The following is a 25,286-nucleotide window of genomic DNA, read 5'->3' as shown; positions in this document are numbered from 1 at the left end:
ATCTGGAAGCTCCATGAAATTTTTTTTTTAAAATTATAATTCCACAACTAATCTAAATTTATTCGGTACTTCAACGAGACATGAAAATGATCTTTCGTGGTTGCAGACTCGGCTGAAAAACTTTTTGAGTTATTTTTCTTTTGTGATTATGTACAGGTCTTACACTAAATTTTAAGTTTGTACACCTATAATAATATTGAAAATCCACATATTATGTAGTGTTCAAGTCACTTTTTGGGTTTTTTTTTATTATAAATATGTATACATTTTAATTCTAGTTAAAATTCCTGTAATACACAAAAATCGACGATACGTTTTGTACCATTATACAGTGTAGACAAAAGACAAACAACTGTTGGTATCACACATTTTTAAGGAGAGCTGTTGTATTTATACAGTTTTACGTTTTTCTTACTAAGTTGTTTTTTAACCATATCTTGTTTTATTATTTATTTTTCTGATTGTTTGAATTTGCTTTTGTGTATAAACAAAAGTTTAACTAAAATTGAAAGAATCCAAAAGTTTAAGGTCATGTGTCAAACGAGGCAAGCCTAATCAATGTTCTTTAAAAATGTTTAAAAAATTTCACTAAGATTATATCTTATATATTATAGCAAACCAAACATGACGGTTGAAAATCCGGTTATCTTTCACGGTTTTGAGGAAGTAGTTGTTTTTTTTTAACTTTTACTGTTATTATTATTATCTCTTTGTGGTTTTTAACCCGTGTTAGTTAAACTATTAAATATAAAAAGAGGTTGATTATAATAATACAAAGAACAATAGTTTATTAAAATAATTGCACACGGTTAACCAACAAATAATAATAAAGTTTTACATGAAAAAAAGGTACGCAACGGTACAGAATAAAAATACAAGTAAGGGTGAAGAAAATATTACAAATAAATACCGGTCATGTGTATATTATCGTTGATCGCGGTACGTCATGAATATAGCGACGAAATGTGGTTTTGTTATCAACTTCATACAGGTGGCGCGGTAGCTGATGATATTATACAATAAGTCCGCCACACTCTTATAATTAATGATAATATTGAAATATAGGCGTGTATAACATTTTACACACTGACTTTTTGTGAGTATGGGTAAGAAAGATTTATAAAAATATACACACAAATATTTTATGACATGTATTGTATTTATTAAATCTTCAGCAGTAACACAAATTAATTAAATGACCGATTGATTGTTGACAACCGTTTATCCCTATTTAAGTGTATTCATTAATATTATTTTGAGGAAAAATTTGTAATATCTGAAACAAATATATATTTTTAAAATAGGTTTTTGGCTAGCAAAAAAAAAAAAAATGAATTAATAAAAACTTTACAAATTATTAGTATTCTGTAAAACTGTTATAGTTTTCAATGATTTAAGATTCTCTGGAATCGAGAGTAGAGTTTAGTTATGAGATGACATCACTCATCGAAGAGAATCCTCCTATAATCTTTACACATCATTACCATATATTCATAAAAATCAATTAAACCGTCGTCTGGAAAAAAATTAATGTTAATTAATAATAATTTCCACAACAATGTCGTTCTTAAGTATTTACGGTTTAAATCCCCAGCCATGATAATATCCATGATTATTGTTTTAAGGTCTTCATTGGCCGGTTTCTTAGCTTTGCCGCGGATCCATGCATTAACCAGAGTATTAACGACTATAGCGCCATCTCGGTTTTTTTCAATATCACAAAATCCCATGTATATACTAACCATCTAAAAGTTTTAAGATACACATTATATTTTTATAATATTTGTATTTTTTGATAAGTTTTAAGATAAGGTAGAATGATCAATCATACAGATAAAGTAAAAATAATATTTAAATTATAACTACTAACCAACACCGAATTCCCCACCATATTTCCTATTTCCAATGAATTTGTCCATTTAATTAGAGAATTTCCTGTAAACGGTATGTAGATAATTAAAAACAACATTCATTAGGTAGTTAAGTTTTTTACTACTTTTTTGACCATTAAGATGTATTATTTCTGAAATTTCATTATCGTTTAAGAACAATATATTAGCATCTGGAGTTGTCTTTATGTCTTCCACGAATGATACACTCGTAAAAGTGACATTAATGTGTTTAATATCCACTACATTATCTTGCTAAAAAAATATAAGAAACGCATATTATGTCAATTGAGAAACTACATTTTTTATAAGTCTTAGATGCAACAAAATATATATACAAAATAGGAAAAGTAAATAGAGTGAATAAGCGTCCAAACATCTTAAGCTTGTAATTCTCATCTTAAAATGTTAGTAAAATATATACACTATCATTAAAATTTCTCAAGTTGGTATACCTTTTGGAAAATTGTTTAACTTTGGTGTTCTATAATATTTCACAGTAATATAAATACATTTTTTTAAGGAAAAACTATAAAAAATGAATCACCCTGTTCAGGGTAATAGCAACTTTTAATAACTTAACTAATAACACATATTTTATTAACTTTTTAAAATTAGAATAATGTACTAAAAATTTTGGCTGATTGATAACCAGTTAAAGACAACTATTTTTAAAGATATGAGAGTTTAAATTTATGATGGGATGGAATTAGTGCAGTTGAGAAATGCGCGTTGATAAAAAATAATACTACACTCCACCTTTCCTCCTGCCCTAAACTTTAAACTTTTTATCGACCAGTAAAAATTTGAGAGGGGAGTAAAAACAAAAAAAGTTGTGAAAAATTGAGATCATATTGTATCAAAACAATATGAAAAAAAAATTTGAATTTCTCATTAAACTTTATGAGATATTAAGTGGCCAATAATAAAAAAATCACTCTGTATAGCAACAATAATAAAACGGTACAAACCTTTGTCAAAAAAAAAATTATCGGTTTCATTTTTATCAACAGATTCAAATCTATTTTATTGTTATCTGAAAATAATTATGACATTTTTAGAATAATTTTATCGTAGAACATTGTTTTATTTCTTATATTACTCTTTGTAAAAAGTAACTTTGTATATAACTTTGCATGGCGAATGGTGATGAATCCGTAGAACTGAGTGAAAATTAGTTTCTGTAATTGCTCTGGGGAGATTGAACTCATTTTGAGATCGTACTTGATAAATGCAGTTTTCAATTGCTCGTCTGTGATGTCATTCAGAATTGTATTCTAGAATATTATGTACAGTTAATTTTATGCTAATCCTTTTATCAAGAAAGGGAATAAGTAGAGTTAAAAAGTACAAAACTTTTAAAACCATCGGAAAAAAAGTGAAACATTATTTTTTTGCACTAGAAACATATTATATTTTCTCCCCTGAGTGCTTATTTTGTTTAATTTATTGAGTACTTAAACAATGCTTATCACCATCGTAATTTGTAAATTTCACTTGCCATTCATTGTTTACATCCTAGTTAGTTACACGCAACACATTTTTTTAAAATCACTAATTTGAGAAAATAGTATGACGTGTAAAAGAGTATTGGAACTTACGAAAATCGGGTTTCTACTAAATTAAAACGTTTAGAAATTTAAATAACGCAAAACGTGTTCCTTTTATGCATTTAAAACAAAAAACTAATTATGTTATTTTTCAAATTTGAATGTGTTTACTCTGTGCTTTTGTTAGAAACTCACTGCTGAATTCAGTACAGATGAAATATGACAAAAATTTAAAAACCCGAATAAACACATTTTATTCTATACAAATTAAAGTGAATCAAATAAATAATGCAAAAATACTTGTATGAATTTCACCGATAATTCATCAAAGTTGATTTAGCCGAAAATAATTATTATCATAATGTCTTTTAAGCCTATTAATGATGACGAGATAAGAAAAAAAAATATTTCTATGCTGTTATGCTAAATTTGTTATGATTGGTGAAAATAAAATAAAATTGTGTATACCTTAATAACTTACATTCAGATTTGTATATCTTTCGAATAGAACATTATCTAAATAAACTTTTAATTAAATTACTTTAAAAATAATTACAGTAATTATTCTAGTAATTATTTCAAACATAAAGACAATTTTTTATTAAAAAAATGTTTTATTCTAATAAGAATTTGCACTACTCTGCTTACAATATTATTCATACAATAATCCTAACAATCTCAAAAAAAAGTTACCATCTATATTTAATTGCTATAGGTCTTTATGTTACTTTGGCCAAGTAAACTATAAGCTTTTAAGTATTTCTGAATGTTAAGATACATACCACCGAACTCGAAGAACCTTCATCCGTTATCCGCTAATAATAAATTGAAAAAAATATATTTTGTATACTTTAAGCTTTTAAATATTTCTGAATGTTTGTACATACCACACTAGTAGCAAAGTTCGCTATGCCTGCTGGCATTTTTCCATGACCCGTGGTACTACATTTACAACACACGACACACAAAAGAAGTAAAATATTTTTTGAAAACATTGTAATGCAAAATATGTACTTGACGCGTATGAGAACTGCTAGGAAATGAACATATTCTTATTGTTATTTTGCGTTTCTCTTTATAGTTTTGTATTTCTGACGTATTTCGAGTAAAAACAAAAATTGTGAACAACAATCATAAATTATCTTTGAATACATATTCAAAAACCGTTTTTGTGCACCAAGTTTTATGTTTTTAATATAGTTTCGAGTATGTACAACAGTCGTGAAAAACCATTTTACATTTTTTTATAATTGGTATAAAAAAACAATAGCTATTCAAGCACGAAGAAAAAATATCTCTACTCTACACTCTGCCGCCCATCCTAAAGTCAATTCAGCCGTTTCAAAGTTAGATACAGACAAAAAAACACCAGCTTTGCGTTGAGTTAAAACTTAAAACTATTACCTAGATAATAGAAAAAAAATGTATTCATAAATAACCGCATAAAAGATAAAATATCTTATAACGAACAAAAGGTTAAACGTTAACAATAATGGATAATATATAATTACATTAGTAGTCTATACACTAACTGTAATTTAGTCTATGACCAAACGTTATGTCACTACATTTTAACCGTGTTGAGTACACAAATTACTGTTATAGTGTTATACCGTGTACACATTGTAGTTATTTTTCAATCAACAAAGTTGAAATTATATCATTGTACAATGTACGTACTTAACTAGGTACTCTATCTAATTTTAATAAATTTATATTGATTTATACTTATAGTCATGGATTACCAAGAAAACTACTTTTTTATCTTATATTAAAGCCTATGTCAAAAGCAAAAACAACCGATCCCGTACAATATATACATTATTTTGCAAGTGTTTGTTCAGAATATGTAGAAACCGTTTTATTAGGGTACGACTCAAAAGACAATGTTATTTGTAAAACATCAAAACGATACGAAAAAACAAGTCCTAACTGTATATGATTTTGGATCTATAGGTTTGACCCCTTCCTTATGGAGTAGTGTTAGCGTCTTAAAAAAAGAAGAGGGAAATGAATAATTTCCAATTTTGTTAAAAAAATGTTTTTTGAATTCTTCTTCTTCTGTGATTATAATATAACATAACATTTTAAGTTAGTAAACCTATAAAAGTATTCCAAATCCACATATATAGACTATAGTGTTCAAGTCACTTTTGGGTTTTTTTTTATTCTAAATATGTATACATTTTAATTTTAGTTAAAATTTATGTAATTTACAAAAATCGATGGTACGTTTTGTATCATTTTATAATGTAGACGAAAGAAATACGAGAGTAATAACTGTTGGTATCACACATTTTTTAAGTCTTTTACGTTAAGAGAGCTGTTGTATTTTACAAATACAATTTATACAGTTTTACTAAGTTGTTTTTTTTCACTTAACGAGAAGGACACTCAAAACCAAAATGATGGCTCAAAACAAAAACGGAACTAGTACCCCCGACTCAGGCCCCCACGGATTTGGGGGGGGGGGTGGCAACACGGACAAAGACTTAGAAATTAGAACTGGAAACATTGGAGAAAACGACCGACAAAGTGTGATTCAGCAGCTCGGGGACGAATTAGTGGATATGCAGATTGCCTATGCGCAAATGAAACAAGACTTAGAAGATTTGTCCAAATACTGCCTTAAGCACACCAACGTGCACGTGCGAGTTAAAGATCTGCCAAAATCCTTTTTAATGCAATCAAAGGAGGTCGATATGCACGTGGAAAAAGTGTTTGAGAAACATCAAGCCGTCGATAGTCTGACAGTACGACTAACCCGTATTGCGATCGGGCATGTGGAGGTGTCGCTTCGACATTTGGAGGCCAATTTCGAGCGGCCCCAAGTAGAGAGTACGCCGCGGAAGCAGACCCGGGTGAAGGACAGGAGGGAAGAACACATGAAGGAAGACGAGAAGAAAAAAAGTTAAAAAGAAATAGAGGAAGAAGAAGAAAACGAAGACCATGGAAGAGTACACCAAACAACCGAGAAGGGCCAATGTGGGTGGTGCACCGAAACCCCCGCCTAACAATAGGCAGTTGGCGAGGCGTGCCATCGCAGCAAAGGCAGTGGTATTGGTGATCAGGCCGGGAACTAGGCAAACGTACGTTTCCGTGGCATGTAAAATTAAAGTGAGCGTGAACGTCCAGGCTCTTGGCCTAGACATCAAAGCCATGGAGAAGAGGTAACGGTGACGCTGTCGACAAGCTCCGCCGGAATGGTGCTTGTCGACAGCGACCTTGAAGAGGAGGCGACGGCCAAGGAGGTGGAGGAAGCATTACAATGTCTTCCAAGAGCGGAGTTAGGAGTAACTGTAGTCCGAGTCGTGCCCGGCTTTGGTGGTGGCCATCATCAGAGTCCCGCGTGCACTCGAGCTGCAGTTGGACAAGGTAGGCCGCCTACTCGACGAGGGGCTTGTACGCTGTCAGGTGAAGCTTCGGCTTCGTCTCGACAGATGCTACAAGTGCCACGGGTACGGTCACTGTGCGCGGGAGTGTAAAGGGCCAAATACAACTGGTCTTTGCTTATCAAGTGGTGGGGCGGATCACCATGCAGTCCAATGTACGGCTCTGCCGCATTGTGTGGTATGCAAAGATCAGGCCTTGGCCTTTGACTACTACCCCGGTAGTGAGCGCTGTGCGGCGTACCAAGAAGCGAGGATGAAGAATAGGATTAGAGTGTAAATAATTAAAATTGTAACCTTGTAATTTTATTATGTGAGCCCGCCTCGCGAAGGGGAATATGGGTTTTTTGCAAACAAATAATTGTGACATTAAAATATTAATAAACGATGCGGGCTGGGGGGGGGGGGGTGGGGTGAAATGACCATATCTTGTTTTATTGTTTGTTTTTCTGATTATTTAAATTTGCTTTTGTGAATAAACAAAAGATTTAACTAAAATTGAATGAATCCAAATGTCTATTTAAAACATGAAAAAATGAGCTCTTAAATACTAAAATTGCGCATACAAAATAACCCCCCCTACCGGGTTTGAGGTCATGTGTCAATAAAGGCATGCCTAATCCATATTGTCTAAATATTTTTAAAAATTTTTGCGCTGATATTATAACAAATCGAGTTTTTGGTTGAAAATTGGTCATTTTTCTTCAGATTTTAATGGTTTTGAGGATGAAGTATAAGTGTTTTCAATATCTCGCTGTTTTATGTGTAATACAGAACTAAAGTTAGATATTAAATATTAAAGAAAACCAGCTGTGACCCTATTACAATAAACAGGCTCTTCTGAGCCAATATTTTAAATAGCTACGGCCTATGTATACTAAAAAATAAAACGAACAAAAAACCACTGAATATTATAACGTATATATCTAATACCTTCTAAACTAAGCAATCAAGTAATATGAAAAAAAACAAAATGTATTTTTGTGTTTCACTGTTCACACCGAGAATAAATTTTATACAAAATACCTATAATTTAATATACCCGCGACCATTTCGTCTTCACTATGCTCCGTCTGTACTATGCCACAACCCCACTTTACTGGCTTTGTTTTTATTTGTTATTAACTAATTGAGCGGTTAAGCCATAGTGGTGTTGGTCACATTTTCGAAAAAGTTGAGTTAAATACTACGCTTTACACAGTCCATATAGACAACTGAACAAACATGCTCCTAAGATTTTAGGGAAAACCAAAAGTACTGCAAAAATAAGCCGTTTTTAAGGAAAACGATAACTCATTTAACACATTTAAAAACATTTTATTACAATTTTTTTTTTTTTTTAAACACTGACTTGATTTTTTTTCACCGTATTATAGGTATATAATGTATGTTAGATCCATTATTAAACTAATTTCTAGATTATTAAACCTTTAAATTGCGCCAACGTTCTCTAAAAATTTTAAACATTTTTCGCTAAAATATTATAGCAAATCAAATAAGGCGTTTGAATAACCATATAGATATAATTTACCAAGCAAATTATTTTTTTAGCTTATTATAAAACTTATGACTAAAGCAAAAATAACCGATCACATACAATATACATAATGTAACAAGTGTTATTAAAGTATGACGCAAAAGACAATGTTATTTGTAAAACAACAAAACAATGTTTCATATTTTTACAATATTATAATACTATTTTCCGATTTTAAAACCATGTTGAGAACATGTGTCAATAATGGAATACCTAATCAAAGTAATCTAAAAATTTTAAAAAATTTTCACAAATATATAGCAAACCAAAAATGACGTTTGAAAAACCGGTCAATATTTTCGGGGTTTCCCGGTTATGAGGACGAACCAGTTATTTTTTTTAACTTTTACTATTATTCATTATAACTCTTAGAAGGAGTACAAGTGTTTTCCACATTTCCTTTTTTTATGTGAATTACAAGTCTAAAGTTTGAAATGAAATATTAAAAGAACACCAGCAGTGGCCCCATTACAATAACAAGTATTTTACAGACAATAATTTTAACCAGGGGTTCGGAACTAATTCCGGAACATGTTCCTTTATAACTCCCTGTTGTAATCGTTCCGGAACAAATACCCGGAACTCGTTCCTCGAGATATTCGTTCCGGAACAAATACCCGGAACTCGTTCCTCAAGATATTCGTTCCGGAACAAATACCCGGAACTCGTTCCTCAAGATATTCGTTCCGGAACAAATACCCGGAACTCGTTCCTTTGATATTTGTTCCGGAACAAATAAAATGTAATTGTTCCTTGTCATTATTAATAATTTAAATTGAGATCACATTGTATAACAACAATATGAAAAAAAAATTTTTTTGTGAATATGGGTATGAAAAATTTCAAAAATATACACATAAATATTTTATTACATGTATTATATTTAATCAATCTTCAGCAATAACACAATTAAATAATTAAATAATCAATTAATTATTTATCTCTATTAAAATTTATGTCTGAAATGTTCATCGAATGTACTTTATATTTTGGCGCATAGTGTATTCTTTAATGTTATTTTAGAGTCAATTTGTAATATCTGAAACAAATATACATTTTTTAAATATGTTCTTGGCTTGCATAAAAAAAAAAAAAATACTAAAAACCTTACAAATTATTGGTATTTATGTAAAACTGTTATATTTTTCAATGATTAAAGATTCTCTTGAATCGAGAGTAGAGTTTTGTTATCAAGTGACATCTCTAAATCTCCGTCCAGGTTATAATCATTACTCATTAATATCAGATATTCATAAAAATCAATGAAACCGTTGCCTGGAAAAAATGTAATGTTAATTAATAATAATTTCCACTACAGTGTTGTTCTCATGTATTACGGTCTAAATCCCCGTTCTTGATAATTTTAGTGAATTTTTCGTTAATGGATGATTCCTCATTGTCTGATAAATCAAATTCTGTTTCATTTGAATCATCCTCGATCCATGCTTTAACAAAGTCATTAACGGGAATACGGCCATCTTGGTCCTTGGCGAGTTCACAAAATTCCTCGTAACACTGTACTATCTAAACATGTTAAGAAACACATTATATATTGTTATAATATTTATATTTTTTGATAAGCTCTAAGATAAGGTAGAAAAATTAATCATACTGATAAAGTAAAATAATATTATAACTATAACTTCTAACCATTTGCGAAGTCTTAATCATTTTTAATAATTCTTCGAGCTTCGCCAAATCAATTGGCCATTCTACTGTAAACAGTTTGTGAATAATTTAAAAACAGAATTCAATAGGTAGTTAAGTTTTTTACTACCTTTTTGACTAATCAGATTTAGAATTTCTGAAATTTCATTCTCGTCTGAGAACAGTTTTCTAGCTTGTTCATTTTCTTTTATTACTTCCACGAAAGATTCTTTTGAATAAGTGTCATTTTTGTTGACGTTTCCAATCTCCACTTTACTAATTCTCTAAAAAAAAATTAAGAAACGAATATTATGGCAATTAAGAAATGACTTCTTTTGTAAGGCTTGGATGCAACAAATATTACACAAAATGATTCAAAATTAATACAGTCAAAATTGTATTTTTCTTGTTAGTTTTTTGATTTTTATATCTTAAATGTGGACTTAATTATCTTTTTTAATTGGGAATAATTTGTGGAGAATTTTGACTGGTGTATAACTAATTTTGGACGGTTACTTTTGAAGTTATAAAAGTTCTATAAACTTTTTATCCTCATATTTTCTTTTTTTAAGTCACTATAAAAAAATAAAAACTGTGTGTGTCACGGGACACGCAATCGTTGTAAAACACAGATTTTATGGTATATATAGCTTTTTGATAGACATCTCGATGTATGAATATTATTAATTACTATTGAAGAAAGTATAAAATGAACGTAATACAAATATTTGTATATTTGTTGATAAAATAATTATTTTATTTCTGTCCGAACCATACTCATTACGACCGATTATCCTTTTATAAAAATCCGTTACACCAAAACCGTTTGGGTCGTTGGTTGGAGTGGTGGAAGTTTGAGGGCGTTTAAAGTTCGGATAGATTTAAAAATTATACTTCGTTATAATAATACTGTACATTGTTAAAAAGTGTTTCGTATTAAATATTCTATAATAAAGTAATTCATCATTTCTAATATAATTTTGTACAAAAAACATCTTAATATTATTTTACTGTTATTTCAAATATAATAATATTTCATTTAAATAAATAATTAATAAAATAATAAATTACATTTATTTTATTTTTCATTTTTTAGATGTAGGACTTTGAAATGTTTTTTATATCTTAAGAACATCTATTATATACAAATATACTTAAATATTGAGTATGAAGCGTCTGTCCGTGTTCAATTTTTTCTACTTTTAATATATTACTTTTAAATATTTGAAATATTATATAACAGGGATTTTGTGCCCAAAATTTAAATAATAATACTATCATTAATATTATTATTTTTATTATTAATAGTACGTATATTTACGTTATCATTAAAATTTCTAAAATTTGTAAACCCTCTGGAAGATTGTAAAACTTGGGTATTTTATAATATTTTACAGTAGGTATTAAAAATACACTTTTTTTAAATGAAAACCTTTAAAAATTCATCTCCCAGTATAGTAACAATAATATAACTGAATACAAACCTTTGTCAATAAATATATTATCGGTTTCATGTTTTTCAACATTTCCAATTCTGTTTTACTTTTATCTGAAAATAATTATGACATTTGTAGAATTGTTTATCGTAGAACATTATTTTATTTTTAATATTACCCTTTGAAATTAAAGTTTTATATATATCTGCATCGTGAACTGTGAGGAATCCACTGAACTCATTGAATACCAAATTCTGAAATTCCTTTGGGGAGATTATACCATCCTCATCGGTATCATACTGTTTAAATAAATTTGCCCATTGCTCGTCTGTCATGTCTTTCAGTTTTTTATTCTAAAATATTTTTTACAGTTAATTTTTTCCGAATCGTTTTATCATTAAAGGGAATAAGTAGAGTTAAAAAGTAAAAAAAAATTAAAATCATCAGATAAATGCGAAAACATTTTTTTTGCACTGGGATCCTCTTATATTTTTTTCCCCTAAGTACTTGTTTTGTTTGATTTTTGAGGGAACTTAAACCATTCTTATCGTCGTCGTACGTAATTTCACTTGTCGTTCATCGTTTACATCCTAGTATGTTACATGAAATACATTTTTTGAAAATCGCTTATTAAAGAATATAGTATGACGTGTAAAAAAAATGTTGGAAAATACAATAAATTGGGTTTCTACTGAATTAAAAGATTAAAAAAGTCTGAAAAATGCAAAACGATTTTTCTTTATACATTTAAAGCATGAAACATATGATGTTATTTTTCAAATTGTTGTGTGTTTATTCTGTGTTTTTGTTAGAAAGTCAATGCTGAATTCCTATACAGATGAAAAAATATGAAAAACATTAGAAAAACTTAAATTAAAAACTTTAATTCTACATATAATATTAAAGTGTATGGAATAAATAATGCGAAAAAACTTTTATGAATTTCACCGATAATTCATCAAAGTTGATTTAGCCGAAAATAATAACTATCATAATGTCTTTTAAGCCTAGTAATAGTGCCTACTAAGAATATTCGTTATGATTGGTGAAAATAAAAAAAAATTGTGTATACCCTAAAACTCACAATCAGATTTGTATATTATACGAATAAAAATTTATCTAAATAATCTTTTACTTGAATAATTTTAGAAATAATTACTCAAATAAAAGATTTTCTAAATACTTTAAAAATTAATTTAAGTAATTTTCAAAATAATTATTCTATTTATTATTTCAAAGATAGTTTTTCAAATAAAAAGTTATAGAAATAATTACAAATTTAATAATCAAATAATTTTTTTAAAAATGTTTTAAATAGTTTGTTAGGGTTTTTTTCCAAGTATCTATATTTTGAAATATTGTTTCGTAAAAATTTTTTTTAAACTTTTTAAATTTTTATTTTACCCTAATTATTATAAAATATTTGGCTCAACAATTAAACAGTAAATGTAAGGTTACATTATTGACATGAGGTAACAGTAATAACATGATTTCAATGATAAATATAAAATGATGAAAAACAAACAAAAAGTAAGTCCATAAAACTAAATGAAGTTAATATAATCTTAAATCCACAAGTGAGCCAGAAGCTCTATATTTTTTGAACGCGTCGCACAGTGTTTTAAAATCAAAGAAAGCTGGCCATAAATAGTTTTTTGAAAATACTAAATAATTTTTTGAATATTACATGATTGCTGCCGTGCGTACAATCAAGAACTGACCACGTGATAGCTATGAAAGGGTAGGAGATGATATGGTAATATCCACGGTTAAGTCAGCGAGGGGGGGGGCGGTTAGCCAGAGTCGGCTCTCCTGTGTTGAGGATACAAAGATTAAGGGCGGAGATGGAGGGAAAAGTCAAATTGCCACGGTGATTAAGATTCTGGGCACCCCATGAGGGATGGTGACCGTTTAAGTCCCCCCCTAAAATCGAATAGGAAGAGACTAAACTGGAGATTTTGTCAATGAGACGAGGAGGAGGGTTGGAGGATGGGCGAATATAAATAGACCAAAGAGAGATAGGAGAAGATGAGTTAGTGAACGTCTCAATACCGACTAGATCGATAGAGTGATCAAGGAGGGAAGATTGAAATTGAGCATCTAGTACTATTTGGTTAATTTTTATGAATTGATGGGAGGCAATGGCGACGCCACTGTATCCATCACAGCGGTCTGAATGTATAATATTAAAATGTGGTAAGGAAAGTGGTTTGTTCTGGAAAAGTCAGGTCTCGGAGAGTAAAGCGAAAGAACATTTTTGGTTAGAAAGAAGAAAGGAAAAGTCTTGTAAACGTGGGAGTAAACTTCTAACATTCCATTGGAGAATATGAAAAAAAAGGATGGATGGTATCGGAATTAGTATGTATCGTCATCGTCGATGGTTGAGGAAGGGAGATTAAAAAGGGATGATTCAATGACAGACTGGAGCGTTGAAGGAGATGTGAAAGAAGAAGGATCGAACGAGAGCGAACGAGAGAGAATTTGAGCAAAAGCTTCTACCTAATTAGGGTAATCATTGTTGGCAAAATGATAATGTTCCATATAATTAAGGAAACTGCCATTTGGAGAGATGGATCTGTTGTTGTTTGAAGGAAGAGGAGGGAATGATGGAGTGGGGGATACGTTTTTCCTTTTCCTTGAAGCACCTTCAATAGATTTATGACTATGTTTGGATGGGATGTAGGCGTTGGAAAATTGAAAGAGGGCCGGGAATGAGGGGGGATGAGCAACGACATTAACAGTAGGTGTATTAACATTTTTAGTGACATCGGAAAAAGTAAACGCTTTATTAGTTATACGCGATCGCTTAATTAATGATGCTTCTGAAAAAGAAACGTTATTTGCGGCCATGATCTTTTTGATGTCTTTCTGGATGGTCCATTCAGAGCAGGAACGGTCTGTAGATGGATGATTCAGTTTGCAGAAAATGCACACGGGGGGGGGGGGGTGAGGTCTCTTTAACATTCCATGAAGATTCGCCATGATCAAAAATTCCACAATGACTGCATCGCTCTTTGCTACGACAAAATTTAAATGTGTGGTCGAAACGAAGGCACTTGAGGCATTGTTCAGGTAAACGGATGCTAGGCGATACATCAAAAAGAACTTTAAAAATAGAAAGCTTAGTAGGAAGAGTATTTGATAAGAATTTTAGCTCCACCAAGTTAGTAGCAATCAGTTTGTTGTCTTTTTTGTCGTTGATTCGGCGAAAGGAGATCACTTTGGTTGGGCATTCATAGCTTTCCCAAAACTCTTCTTCGGAGACGATTTTGTCTAAGCGAATGATACCCATACAATATAACAATGTATTAGGGATACTGGCAATAAGTCCATGTTCGGCAAGAGATCTTGAAGAGAGACATAAATTGGCGTTATACACGGCGGAATCGAATGTGATTTTGACACGCTTAGAGCCGGTGGGATTGATATTGAGAATACCGGAGAACATTTTGGGAAACAGTTTACCAAGTTTGACTGGTTGAAAGTTGCCGAGGTTATTATCACTGGATGACGATGCTATCAAAATATGCAGGGGACCCGAATAGTTAAGTGGAAAGCATACATGATCGTTTGATTGCCTATACGCAGTCGCGTTAGGGGAAGACATGCTGGCTGAATTTGCGGTGACTAGGTGCGTGTTATGCGGCATAACCAATATCACTTCAGGGGAGTCCAACTCCTTGCCGGTCTTCGAGAGGGCTGAGAGAGAACTTGCGAAGAGGTCGCGATGTTTTTAGGTTTTTTTGGTAGAGGACTAGTAGGAGATTTTGTATTACTAGAACTGGGATTTGTCTTACCCGAGTGACGTGATGAATCATCTGAAATGCTTAAATCTGAGTTGCTTAGCGTGGACATACGAGTAATAGGGGGGGGGGGATATGGAGCTCCCCCCCCCTCTTAGTTTAGGTTTGACCATCCAAAAGAACCCAGGAGGGTCCTTTAGATTGAGCAAATGGCGTCAAGTATGATAGACGAACGTAAAATTGAAGCTCTAAAACGACTACGTGTAGGAGTTAAATATAGACGGGTAACTACACTGAGCGCGAGAGATAAAATAACCGCGACCGTACGCAAGGTGAATCTAAACTGCTAAATATACTTTATTTTGAAAATGTTTAAAACCAGTATAATATACACAGAGTGGTCCACAATGAATTGACAGATGAAATAACTTTTGTTCTAGTGAAAAATATTGAAATTGTTTTATGTTAATAATTGTATACTCATTTGCACTATAAGCTCCATGGTTTTTACTGCACTTACCCGTTTTACTTTTTTTTAATTTTTTTATTATATATTTTAATTTTTTTTCAAAAGTTAACTGCGTAGAGTTATTTTTATCTGCGCGCGTTACCTACCGCACTCCTCCTCCCGTCACCAATCATCCTCACTTTCAAATAAATATAACTTTAGAACGGATGAATAACAATACAATTTTTTTTACCAATTCTTTTTTAAAAAATATTTTGAATAAAACGGATATCTTGAAAAAAAATAAAAAAACGCAATAAGAAAAAAAAAAAATTACTATAAAAAGTAAAACAGGTAAGTGCAATAAAAACCATGGTGCTATAGCGCAAAAAAGTATAAATTATTTTTAAAAAAAAATCTCAAAAATATTCATTAGAATAAAAATTATTTTATTTTTCAAATCATTGTCGGCCACCTTGTATATAAAATTTTAATACATAGGAAGACAATTTTTTATACACATAAAATTTTACCCTAAGAATTTGCACAACTCTGGTTACATATTATTCATACAATATTCCTAACAATCTCATAAATAAGTTACCATATTTTATTGCAATAGGTCTTTATGTAATTTTGACCATGTAATACTTTTAAGTTTTTCTGAATGTTTAAATACATACCCCTGTACTCGTAGAACCATCATCCACTATCCGCTAATAATAAATTGTAAAAAAATATTTTGTATAATTGAAGCTTTTAAATATTTTTGAACTTTAGATACATACCTCACTAGTAGCAGCTTCCACTATCTCTCCACTACCTGCGGTAATACTTTTCACTGTAAAACTCACGACAAACAAAAGTAGTATAATATTTTTTGAAAACATTGTAAAGCAAAATATGTACTTGACGCTTGTGAGAACTCCTAGGAAATGAATATGTCCTTATTGTTATTTTGCATTTCTTTTTACAGTTTTATATTTCTGACGCATTTCAAGTAAAAACAAAAATTGTGAACAACAATCATAAATTATCATTGAATACACATATTTTAAAATAGTTTATTCGCACCTAGTATTATGTTTCTGAAATTCGAGTATGTACAGCAGTTGTGAAAAACAAACATAAATGATCATACTATTGGTATAGGAAACAACTGCTATTCTAGCATGAAGAAAAACAATTTCTCTACTCTACACTCTGCCACCAATCCTAAAATTTAAACTTCAATAATTTTGAAAAATCAATTTTTGGGGATTTCTTACCATTTTTTATTACAACACCAAGGAGTACAAGTGTTTTGAATATTTCGTTTTTTTATGTAGAATACAAGACTCAAGTTCGAAATTAAGTATACAATGAAAACCAGCTGTGAACCTTTTACAATAACAAGCTCTTCATAGACAAGTGTTTTAAAAGCCACAGCCTATGCATCATAATATGAAAATAACAAAATGTGTTTTTGTTATTCATACCGAAAATATAATATACTCGTGATCTAGATAGGTTGAATACTATACTATTAATTGGTTATATTTAATAATAATAGTACCGCCATTATGTTGTGTCGTTTAATAGGCATACACGGGTACAAATCTTGAACCTAATTGGTTGAAACCAACATCAACCGAAATACGCCATTTAGATTCTTATAAAATTTGCTTTCGATATTCAAGTTAATAAATAGTTGCTTTTCCGGTAACTTATTAAGTCATATATTAATTTAGTACTAGGCTTGATTATACAATTTTGGATTTACTAACATAACACTAGGTGATAAAGTGAAGGAAAGGACTAATTAATTAGCTTGCATCAAATTGTAATAGAAAACATTTTCTCGAATTTATAGTAAATAACATTGAATTATTAAACTAGTAGCCACAATTAGTACTAGTTAGTACTTAATTACTAACTACCATCTAGAAAATAGAAGAAATGTTTTCAAAATATCGAATAAAACATTAAAAATTACGAAAAGAGATAAACAAACTATTTAATAGGTTCGAAGTACAACTAACGCAAAAGCCCGTCCTGGAACATCAGGATATCCTAATACCGTTCATTAACGTTAATAACGTGCCTACGCCTAGTATCACGTACCATAAGTTTTGTTAACTTATTTATTTACTTTAAAAATTTAACTTGCGATGCGCAAAACGGGTCTCTAATAGAATAATTAAAAAAATATATATATATGAATAATATTTTTATTTATACGTTTCAACATTTTATTTACTTATTATATACAACTCTAAGGATCTGTATAAAATGAATAAAGTTCTAAAACTCTTTACTGCACTTCTACGTGCTAAGATGATTCTAACAAGTAACAAGACTGAAGTAATAATATCCGTTAATCGGTTACAGAGATCTGCGTAACCAAAGATGAATTTACAATTAGATAAAATTTATATTTTGTATCTTTTTGAAAAGCTTTTTACAATAAACTTGAAAACGACTTATTATCTCTTATAGTTACTGATAATATTGAAATATAGGCGTGTATAACATTTAACACACTGACTTTTTGTGAGTATGTGTAAGGAAAATTTATAAAAATATACACACAACTATTTTATTACATGTATTATATTTAATAAATCTTCAGCAATTACACAATTAAATAATTAAATAATCAATTAATTATTTATTCCTATTAAAATTTATGTATGAAATGTTCATCGAATGTACTTAATATTTTTGTGATCATAATATTATTTTGAGAAATAATTTGTAATATCTGAAACAAATGTACATTTAAAAAATATGTTTTTGGCTGGCACAAACAAAAATTCATAAAAACTTTACGAATTATCGGTATTATGTAAAACTGTTATATTTATCAGTGAATAAAGATTCTCTTGAATCGAGAGTAGAGTTTACTAATGAAGTGTCATCTATAATTCTCCGAACAGATCATAATCATAAGTCATTATTACCTGAGGGTTATTATTATGACCCTCAGCCCACAGGCAAAATTGTATTATTTATTATTTGAAAATTAAAAGGTTTTTTTTACAAAATGTTTTTATAATAAAAAAACATACGTTTAATCTATATAATAGACCAATTATAGATCGTTTAAGAGTAGTTAGGTTAGGTTAGGCCAATTTGTATAAAAAAAAAAAATTAATTATAAGTTTTGACGACTAAGTTGTTCTTTTGAGTTTGTTTTATAATGTTAATAAACATTTTAATAATTTAGCACAATACATTAGTCAAATCGGTCATAAAAAAGTTAAGAAGTAATTTGTATGTTTCTCGTAATGTTCAGTTTTCTGTTATTTATTAAGGAAAGGAAGAAATGTCATGTTTGTTTATGAAAGGGGTTACATACCAGGTGATTTTTTTTAACGCCCTACACTAGTTAACTCTTAAAATAATTGACACTCTGTAGTGTTTCTTTTTGAAAACATTTTTGTTTTTGCTTTATTATTATATACAACAACATTGAAATTCAAATATTTTTTAGTATTTTCTAGAGCTTTATCAACTTTTGAAACTTAAATAGTAACGTTTATATTTTGTTGAGTTTTTAAGTTAAGCATAATTTGCTAAAAATATTGACTGGTCGATAACCGATTTTGAATAAACAGTTTTAAAGTTATTTACTTAAGTACGAGTAGCAGATAACAAACGGTCATTAATTTATTAATATATGTACTTGATTCAAGTATTGGAAAAAGTAATGTTCGGTATATTAATATTTTCCGTGAAAATAATGTCTTCTAAGGTTAAGACCTTAAAGAATCATCCTTAGTACAAAGGCAAACCCAGGATGGCAAAGGAGAGGGGGGCACTTCCCTCCCTTCATCTTTTTTTTTGGTAGGTGGTTAAATGTTTGGTTGTTATTATTATATTTATACATTTATAAAATATGTCGCAGTTAAGAAAACAGTATTGTTTCTATACAATCAAATTAAATGTAATATTAAGTAATAATAATAATTGTAAATGTCTACAATAGTATAATTATTTAATAGAATAATATCTAAAATCTTAATGTAGAAAAAATGTAGAAAGTTATTCACTATATAAGGTTATTGGAAATCAGAGTTCTACGGTCATGCAAGAAAATAGTTCAAACATTCGAATATGTTACCTACGCAAACAACCAAACCAAAAGCGAAAAAAACACTAGTTTTTGATAAAAAAAAACAAACCGTTAAAGATGATTCATAGCGAATGTATACTTAATATGTACTTTTTGTACCTCGTCTCAGTGTGGATAAGTAATTTTGTTAAATTTTTGTAGTATAACGTTTTCTGTACTATATGTGCAGATATATTATTTTGTGCGTGCCATTTTATAAAACATATTTTATGATAAATATAGTCATAGTTTAACGAGTGTATTTTTAAACACTCGATTCACAATGATGATGTAAAACTATCTATTGGTACAATATAGAATCCCAATCACACTCACAGTTTCACCTAAATTAAAACAGTTGGTGTTGCCAGGATTTTGATTCAGGGGAGGGCTATCTTTCGAATTACCAAAATTAAACAATTTTGTCACTTTCAGAAATAATAGTTCTTCAATACCACCTCTGAGAATATTGAAGTCTTAAAATCTAATGTTAAGTCATTAATACAAATATATATCTTTTCTTAAATTTAACTCAAGTAATTATTTTACTTCCAACATAGTTTTTTTGATAGCAACTTTTGAAACTTATGGTAACCCATACATTTCATAAACTTTTTTAATTGAAAATAATGTACTAACAATTTTGAGATCACATTGTATAAAAATAATATGAAAAAAAAATTTAATTTCTTATTAAAACCCTATGAGATATTGAGTGGTTCACGATAAAATGATCATCCTGTATTACCATTATAGAAAATTAAAAAACATAAATACCTATTATACATATTTCTGTAATAATTATAAAAATTTGAAATTGGCGCGCTTATATGTAATGATTTTACTTGATGAAATAAACCGGTATTTGTAAACTATTTTTATTCATCGTTTTATGAACCCCTGTTTTTGTTTCTTATTCATTCTTATCAAACTGCAAGGGAATTTTTCGGGCCGACTTGATAAAAATTAAGAAATCATATTATACCTATCATATTTAAAATTTTCTAACAGTTCAACATTTCATTTCAAATAAACACTACTATAATTAGGAAAAAAATTGATTTCCTTTCATTTGGTTTACAAAATTTGTAACATGTTGATCTATGGTTAAAATTCTGCAATTTATGCTAAAAAACAAAAATTAAAATATCATTATGTACACGAAGGATTATGTTTTATCGGTAAAAATTATTGATTTTAGTCAGCTTTTAATTAATATAACATTGAAAACTATATACCTTTATTTATTTTAGACAACCACATTTTATAATGATGAAAATAGCTCCGAATTGGCGGTAATTATACATTTTAATTTTAATCATTTTACATGAACAACTATTACAATAATACTTATTGTACACAGAATTTCTTTTCGCTAAGAAATAATCCATCAAAAAAATGGAACGAAAAAAACAGTGTTGATTACCTACAAAAAATTGCAGAAGAAAATGAGCTAGATTTTGAAAATGAAATTATACTACATTTAAAGTAAGATATAAGTGTGTTCCACTGTTACATGAAATTATTTTATTTTTTCGACATCCTGTAACCAAGAAGATATTTTATTCGCAGCATCAAACTCGAGAATCGGTTCAGTTAGGTAGGTTAGGTTTAACATCAAGTTGACATTGAGAGATTGTCTATAACTATTCTTGGACATCACTGATTTGTTTTGAAGATCAATTGAGCTGTTGTTAAGATTTGCTCATTGTTGTGAATGTTAATTGTTAATATTTCGTACTTCTTTCCTCCTAAACTTATTAAAAATAAGAGTATTTATCCTACAAGGGAGAAGATGTTTTAACATTTTTTACTATAAACATGATAAGATCATATCGAATGAGTAATGTTGTTAATGAAACGTTTTATAGTGTTATGTCAAAGTGTATATGTATATCATAAATAGTTCTATAAAATTACAGCAAGTTGTTTAACTTTTTCTAATGTTGAGAAACATTGTGGTCTGCTTCCAAACTAATAATATGTTTTCTAAATTTTTAATATGATATTGTATCAAAACAGATATCACTATAATATGCTTAAGTCTCAGTTTTAAACTCTATTTACATTATTACTAATATTATAATTTACTAGCTGTTTATTAAAAAATAATTTGTGTTGTTAGTTAATATAATGTATTAATAAAGTGTACATTGTATTCAATTATTAAAAAATAAATTATTTACAGTGTATTAAAATCAATCGAAGAACAAAAATACGATGAAGCATTTAAAGGACAGTTGGCAATTTTGCAAAATATTGTTAAATATCTTCAAACTTCGGAAAATGAAAATTGGATGGTTCCACTTGCTAATACAGTAATATTTTCCTTAACAATTAAATTATGTCTAGTTGACTTATAGCAATAAAAATTATTTTAGATTTGTGTGGATCTGAGATATCTCTTGAATGCTTATGATAAATTTGACTCTACAAAAAAAAATATCAAGTTAGAGAGATATAACGATTTTCAAAAAAAGTTTATCGATGTGATGATGATGTATTTTCGCATTTGTTCTGGAGACATGTAAGTCTTTTAAAAATAAAACAAAAAACGGTTATTTTATTCTTTTGTTGATATCGTAATTATTGAAATGTTTTCAGTCGGGCTCCTTCGCGCCTTACTAAACGCTGGACAATAATGTTTATAGTCAATCAAATGTTACAAGTATATCATAAAATCAAGAAGTTTCATTTGACCACTGGCCTAACTAAAACTATTTTCATGTGCCCCGACAAAAATATTTTTCCTGTAGCCCATTTTGTGACGTTCTACTACTTTACTGGATGCAAGGAAATTTTTGAAGGGAAATTTAACGATGGTTAGTTTTATAAACAACGTATACAAATAGCACTTATCATAACTTGTAGTTCTTACTTTTCTCAAATCGTAAAGCAACTTCTAAATAACTAGGTTCATTATAATATTTATTTTCTGTGTAACTGTTATTGTGTGTAATATGTTTATATTATACTAATAGAAATGTGTTTTACTTTAAAAATACAATACAATATGTTCTGTACTGTACCAAATAATTAATCGTCAATTAATATTTTAGCGCGAGAAAATTTGACACTAGCATTTGAAAGCTGCCACAAGTGTTCAGTAAAAAACAAAAAACTAATACTAAAGAAATTAATACCTTTAAATATGTTACAGGTATAGTAAATGTTTTATATTACCCCTATTAAATAAATAATCCTGTGTTGATGAGATTTCTTAATATTTCATGTATTATAGGGTGTAATGCCGTCGAAAAGTCTTCTAAAAAAATACGATTTGGAATTATTTGGTGAACTGTCGGATTACTTGAAAATGGGCAATGTTAGAAAGTTCAGAGAATGTATAGATACCAACGAAGTATACTATATGAAATGTGGGGTTTACTTAGTCCTACAAAAATTGTTAAATCTTGTATACAGAAACCTACTAAAAAAATTGTAAGTGACCATTATTACTAATTTAAATTCTTGTACAATTATAAAACTTACAAAAAAAATTGTCAACTTTTTTTTCAGCTTTCTTATTGCCAAAAACCACATTATCCCCGTAGAACAAATTGCTGCCATTCTCAGGAAGTTCGATGATCCAGAAACAAATTTTGACCAAGCACAGTCTTTATTGGTTAATTTAATTTACAGAGGCACACTTCGAGGATACCTTTCCCACGCTCATAAAAAAGTTGTCTTAAGTAAAAAAGATGCATTCCCAACTGGTAAACAAATATTTGACAAAACTACAAGATCGATTAATGAAATAGGACATAATTAATTTGTATTAAAACAAGTTTTCCTATATTTGTTTATTAGTTTTTTTTTTTATATATATAAATGATTTTAGCAACTAATTATTGTTTGCATTTTAAATTTGTATGTACAAGAAATATTGGAAAATGTAAATCTCATTTTGTAATACATTTAGTTGTATATTACGAGTAATTAATATTATGTAATAAATATAAGACAAAAAATAAACCAATTTTTAGAGTTAAATAATGATTTTTATTCATATACGAACACATGGAATGTTTTTTTTTTTTTTTACATAAAAGTGCAAGTTTGTGTTTAATGTAGAATTTATGATGTTTTATCCAAGTTTAATTTATCAACTTTGACAAAACAAATATAATTATAACGCATAGGATTATTAAACTATTAAAACATTACTCTACCACATCGTTAATTATCTACAAAGTAAAGGATTACAAGCAAACCAAAACATTATAACTATTTTTGAAACAGAGCATAAGTAAAAGATAATTAAGTTTATTTAAAAATAATTTTTCAAAACTCACATTAATAGGTACAACTATTTTACAAAAATAAATTATACACAAGTAACAAAATGATAACTTACATAATGATTTCTATTTTTATGAGTGAGTGGAACTTTTTAAATTATATGTACTAAAATGATATAACAATAACTGAAGATTGATACTATTGGAAGATTTTAACATATTCCAAAACATCTAATTGTTATACAAGTTTTTTTTAATATAAATATAATTAATACAAATACACATGTAGTCAAAGTTTATTTATCACCCATCTTCACCTTGGAAACAATGTAAATTCCAACTATCAGGCCAAAGAGACCAATAGCACTTCCAAAGATTTCAACAATTAAGATTTTAACAAAAAGTGAAGAATTGGCAGCGTCTGCCAATGCGGCACCGGAACCCACAACGCCAACAGCGATTCCACAGAATAAATTTACTAAGCCCACGCTTAAACCAGCCGCAAATATTAAGTAACCGGCCGTCCAATTTTGTTCTCTTATTGAATCTAAAGTGTCTGCATTGTCTGTGAATGATTCCAGTTGTCCGGACATGACGATGGCCGTGATGAGTCCATAAATAGCAACGGCCTCACAGAAGATGACCGAGATCAAGTTTTTAGTTTTGATGCGTGGCGCTTTCACTCCTCCGCCGACGATACTCACGCCTGTTGTATGTATTCCGAGAGCTGCGCCAACAACTGACAGTGACACTGCAAGGGATATGCCGAGTACAGCCCACATATACGGAGAAGTGTTGGCCAAAAACCATCCTATACTGATCTGTTCGCCCTTTCCAGTCAACAAGTAGAACAGTATCAAAAACGATATTAGTGTGGACGCTGATCCGAAAAACGTGTATCCTATTACTGACCGCAATCTCATTTTCGGTTTATTTTGTCGAACGCCGTTGGAATAATTGAATTGGATGATTACAAGAAAAATATATCATTCACAACGACCCGAGAAAATTAATAGTTAATACTGGCACCGCTAAAAGGACTCCGCCCAAAACACAACACATTTATAATACACACAAGTTCGGCTTCGCTCCGCAACCGTAATCAATTTCTATCAACAAAATATCATATGTTCTGTAGATTGTATGGTTCAACTGTAACCGCAACCATGGTTTCAGTGCAGAACCATTTAGGAATATATTATATTCTACTTCCATGGCATGACGCATGCGAGAACAGCTGCTGCCTTCGCGGTTCGCCTCTCAATTTACAAAAAAAACAGCTGTCCGAGTAGATAACCATGGTCAATTTA

At 29.7% G+C, this 25,286-nt stretch overlaps 4 protein-coding genes across 5 annotated transcripts; 1 reads left to right on the top strand and 3 right to left on the bottom strand.

The window, feature by feature from the left end:
* Positions 1-1,214: 1,214 nt before the first annotated feature.
* Positions 1,215-4,464, bottom strand: LOC126839030 (uncharacterized). Its single transcript, XM_050573949.1, has 9 exons — positions 4,327-4,464; positions 4,222-4,254; positions 2,992-3,166; positions 2,861-2,925; positions 1,997-2,144; positions 1,871-1,935; positions 1,580-1,745; positions 1,352-1,516; positions 1,215-1,276 (listed from the first exon to the last, which is right to left on the bottom strand). Exons 1-8 carry the CDS (start codon positions 4,432-4,434, stop codon positions 1,440-1,442), a joined length of 837 nt encoding a protein of 278 aa, XP_050429906.1. The 5' UTR covers positions 4,435-4,464; the 3' UTR covers positions 1,215-1,276; positions 1,352-1,439.
* Positions 4,465-9,305: 4,841 nt separating this feature from the next.
* Positions 9,306-20,524, bottom strand: LOC126839026 (uncharacterized). 2 transcript variants are annotated; one of them, XM_050573945.1, is made up of 10 exons: positions 20,513-20,524; positions 16,428-16,567; positions 16,323-16,355; positions 11,627-11,801; positions 11,497-11,561; positions 10,143-10,296; positions 10,016-10,080; positions 9,703-9,889; positions 9,477-9,640; positions 9,306-9,404 (listed from the first exon to the last, which is right to left on the bottom strand). In XM_050573945.1, exons 2-9 carry the CDS (start codon positions 16,527-16,529, stop codon positions 9,519-9,521), a joined length of 903 nt encoding a protein of 300 aa, XP_050429902.1. In that variant the 5' UTR covers positions 16,530-16,567; positions 20,513-20,524; the 3' UTR covers positions 9,306-9,404; positions 9,477-9,518. The 2 variants fall into 2 exon arrangements, with proteins under 2 accessions (XP_050429902.1, XP_050429903.1); XM_050573946.1 differs by having other exon boundaries at positions 10,016-10,077.
* Positions 20,525-20,720: 196 nt separating this feature from the next.
* On the top strand, positions 20,721-23,677 carry LOC126839022 (PCI domain-containing protein 2). The gene is made up of 9 exons (XM_050573935.1): positions 20,721-20,916; positions 20,989-21,030; positions 21,099-21,223; positions 21,924-22,053; positions 22,117-22,262; positions 22,340-22,557; positions 22,795-22,895; positions 22,977-23,176; positions 23,255-23,677. The coding sequence occupies exons 1-9, from the start codon at positions 20,890-20,892 to the stop codon at positions 23,505-23,507; spliced, it is 1,242 nt and encodes a 413-aa protein (XP_050429892.1). The 5' UTR covers positions 20,721-20,889; the 3' UTR covers positions 23,508-23,677.
* Positions 23,678-23,884: 207 nt separating this feature from the next.
* Positions 23,885-25,066, bottom strand: LOC126839031 (V-type proton ATPase 21 kDa proteolipid subunit c''). Its single transcript, XM_050573950.1, has one exon. It carries the CDS (start codon positions 24,897-24,899, stop codon positions 24,273-24,275), a length of 627 nt encoding a protein of 208 aa, XP_050429907.1. The 5' UTR covers positions 24,900-25,066; the 3' UTR covers positions 23,885-24,272.
* Positions 25,067-25,286: the final 220 nt, after the last annotated feature.

The sequence above is a fragment of the Adelges cooleyi genome, unplaced genomic scaffold (genome assembly GCF_023614345.1).
Source record: "Adelges cooleyi isolate 19-005CV unplaced genomic scaffold, UGA_ACOO_1.1 ACOO_flye_CR_arks_rails_tigmint_CR_PRNA_30, whole genome shotgun sequence".
NCBI classification, from domain to species: Eukaryota; Metazoa; Arthropoda; class Insecta; order Hemiptera; family Adelgidae; genus Adelges; species Adelges cooleyi.
Note: the sequence above shows the minus strand (reverse complement) of the source record. Positions and strands in the feature narration are given on the sequence as shown.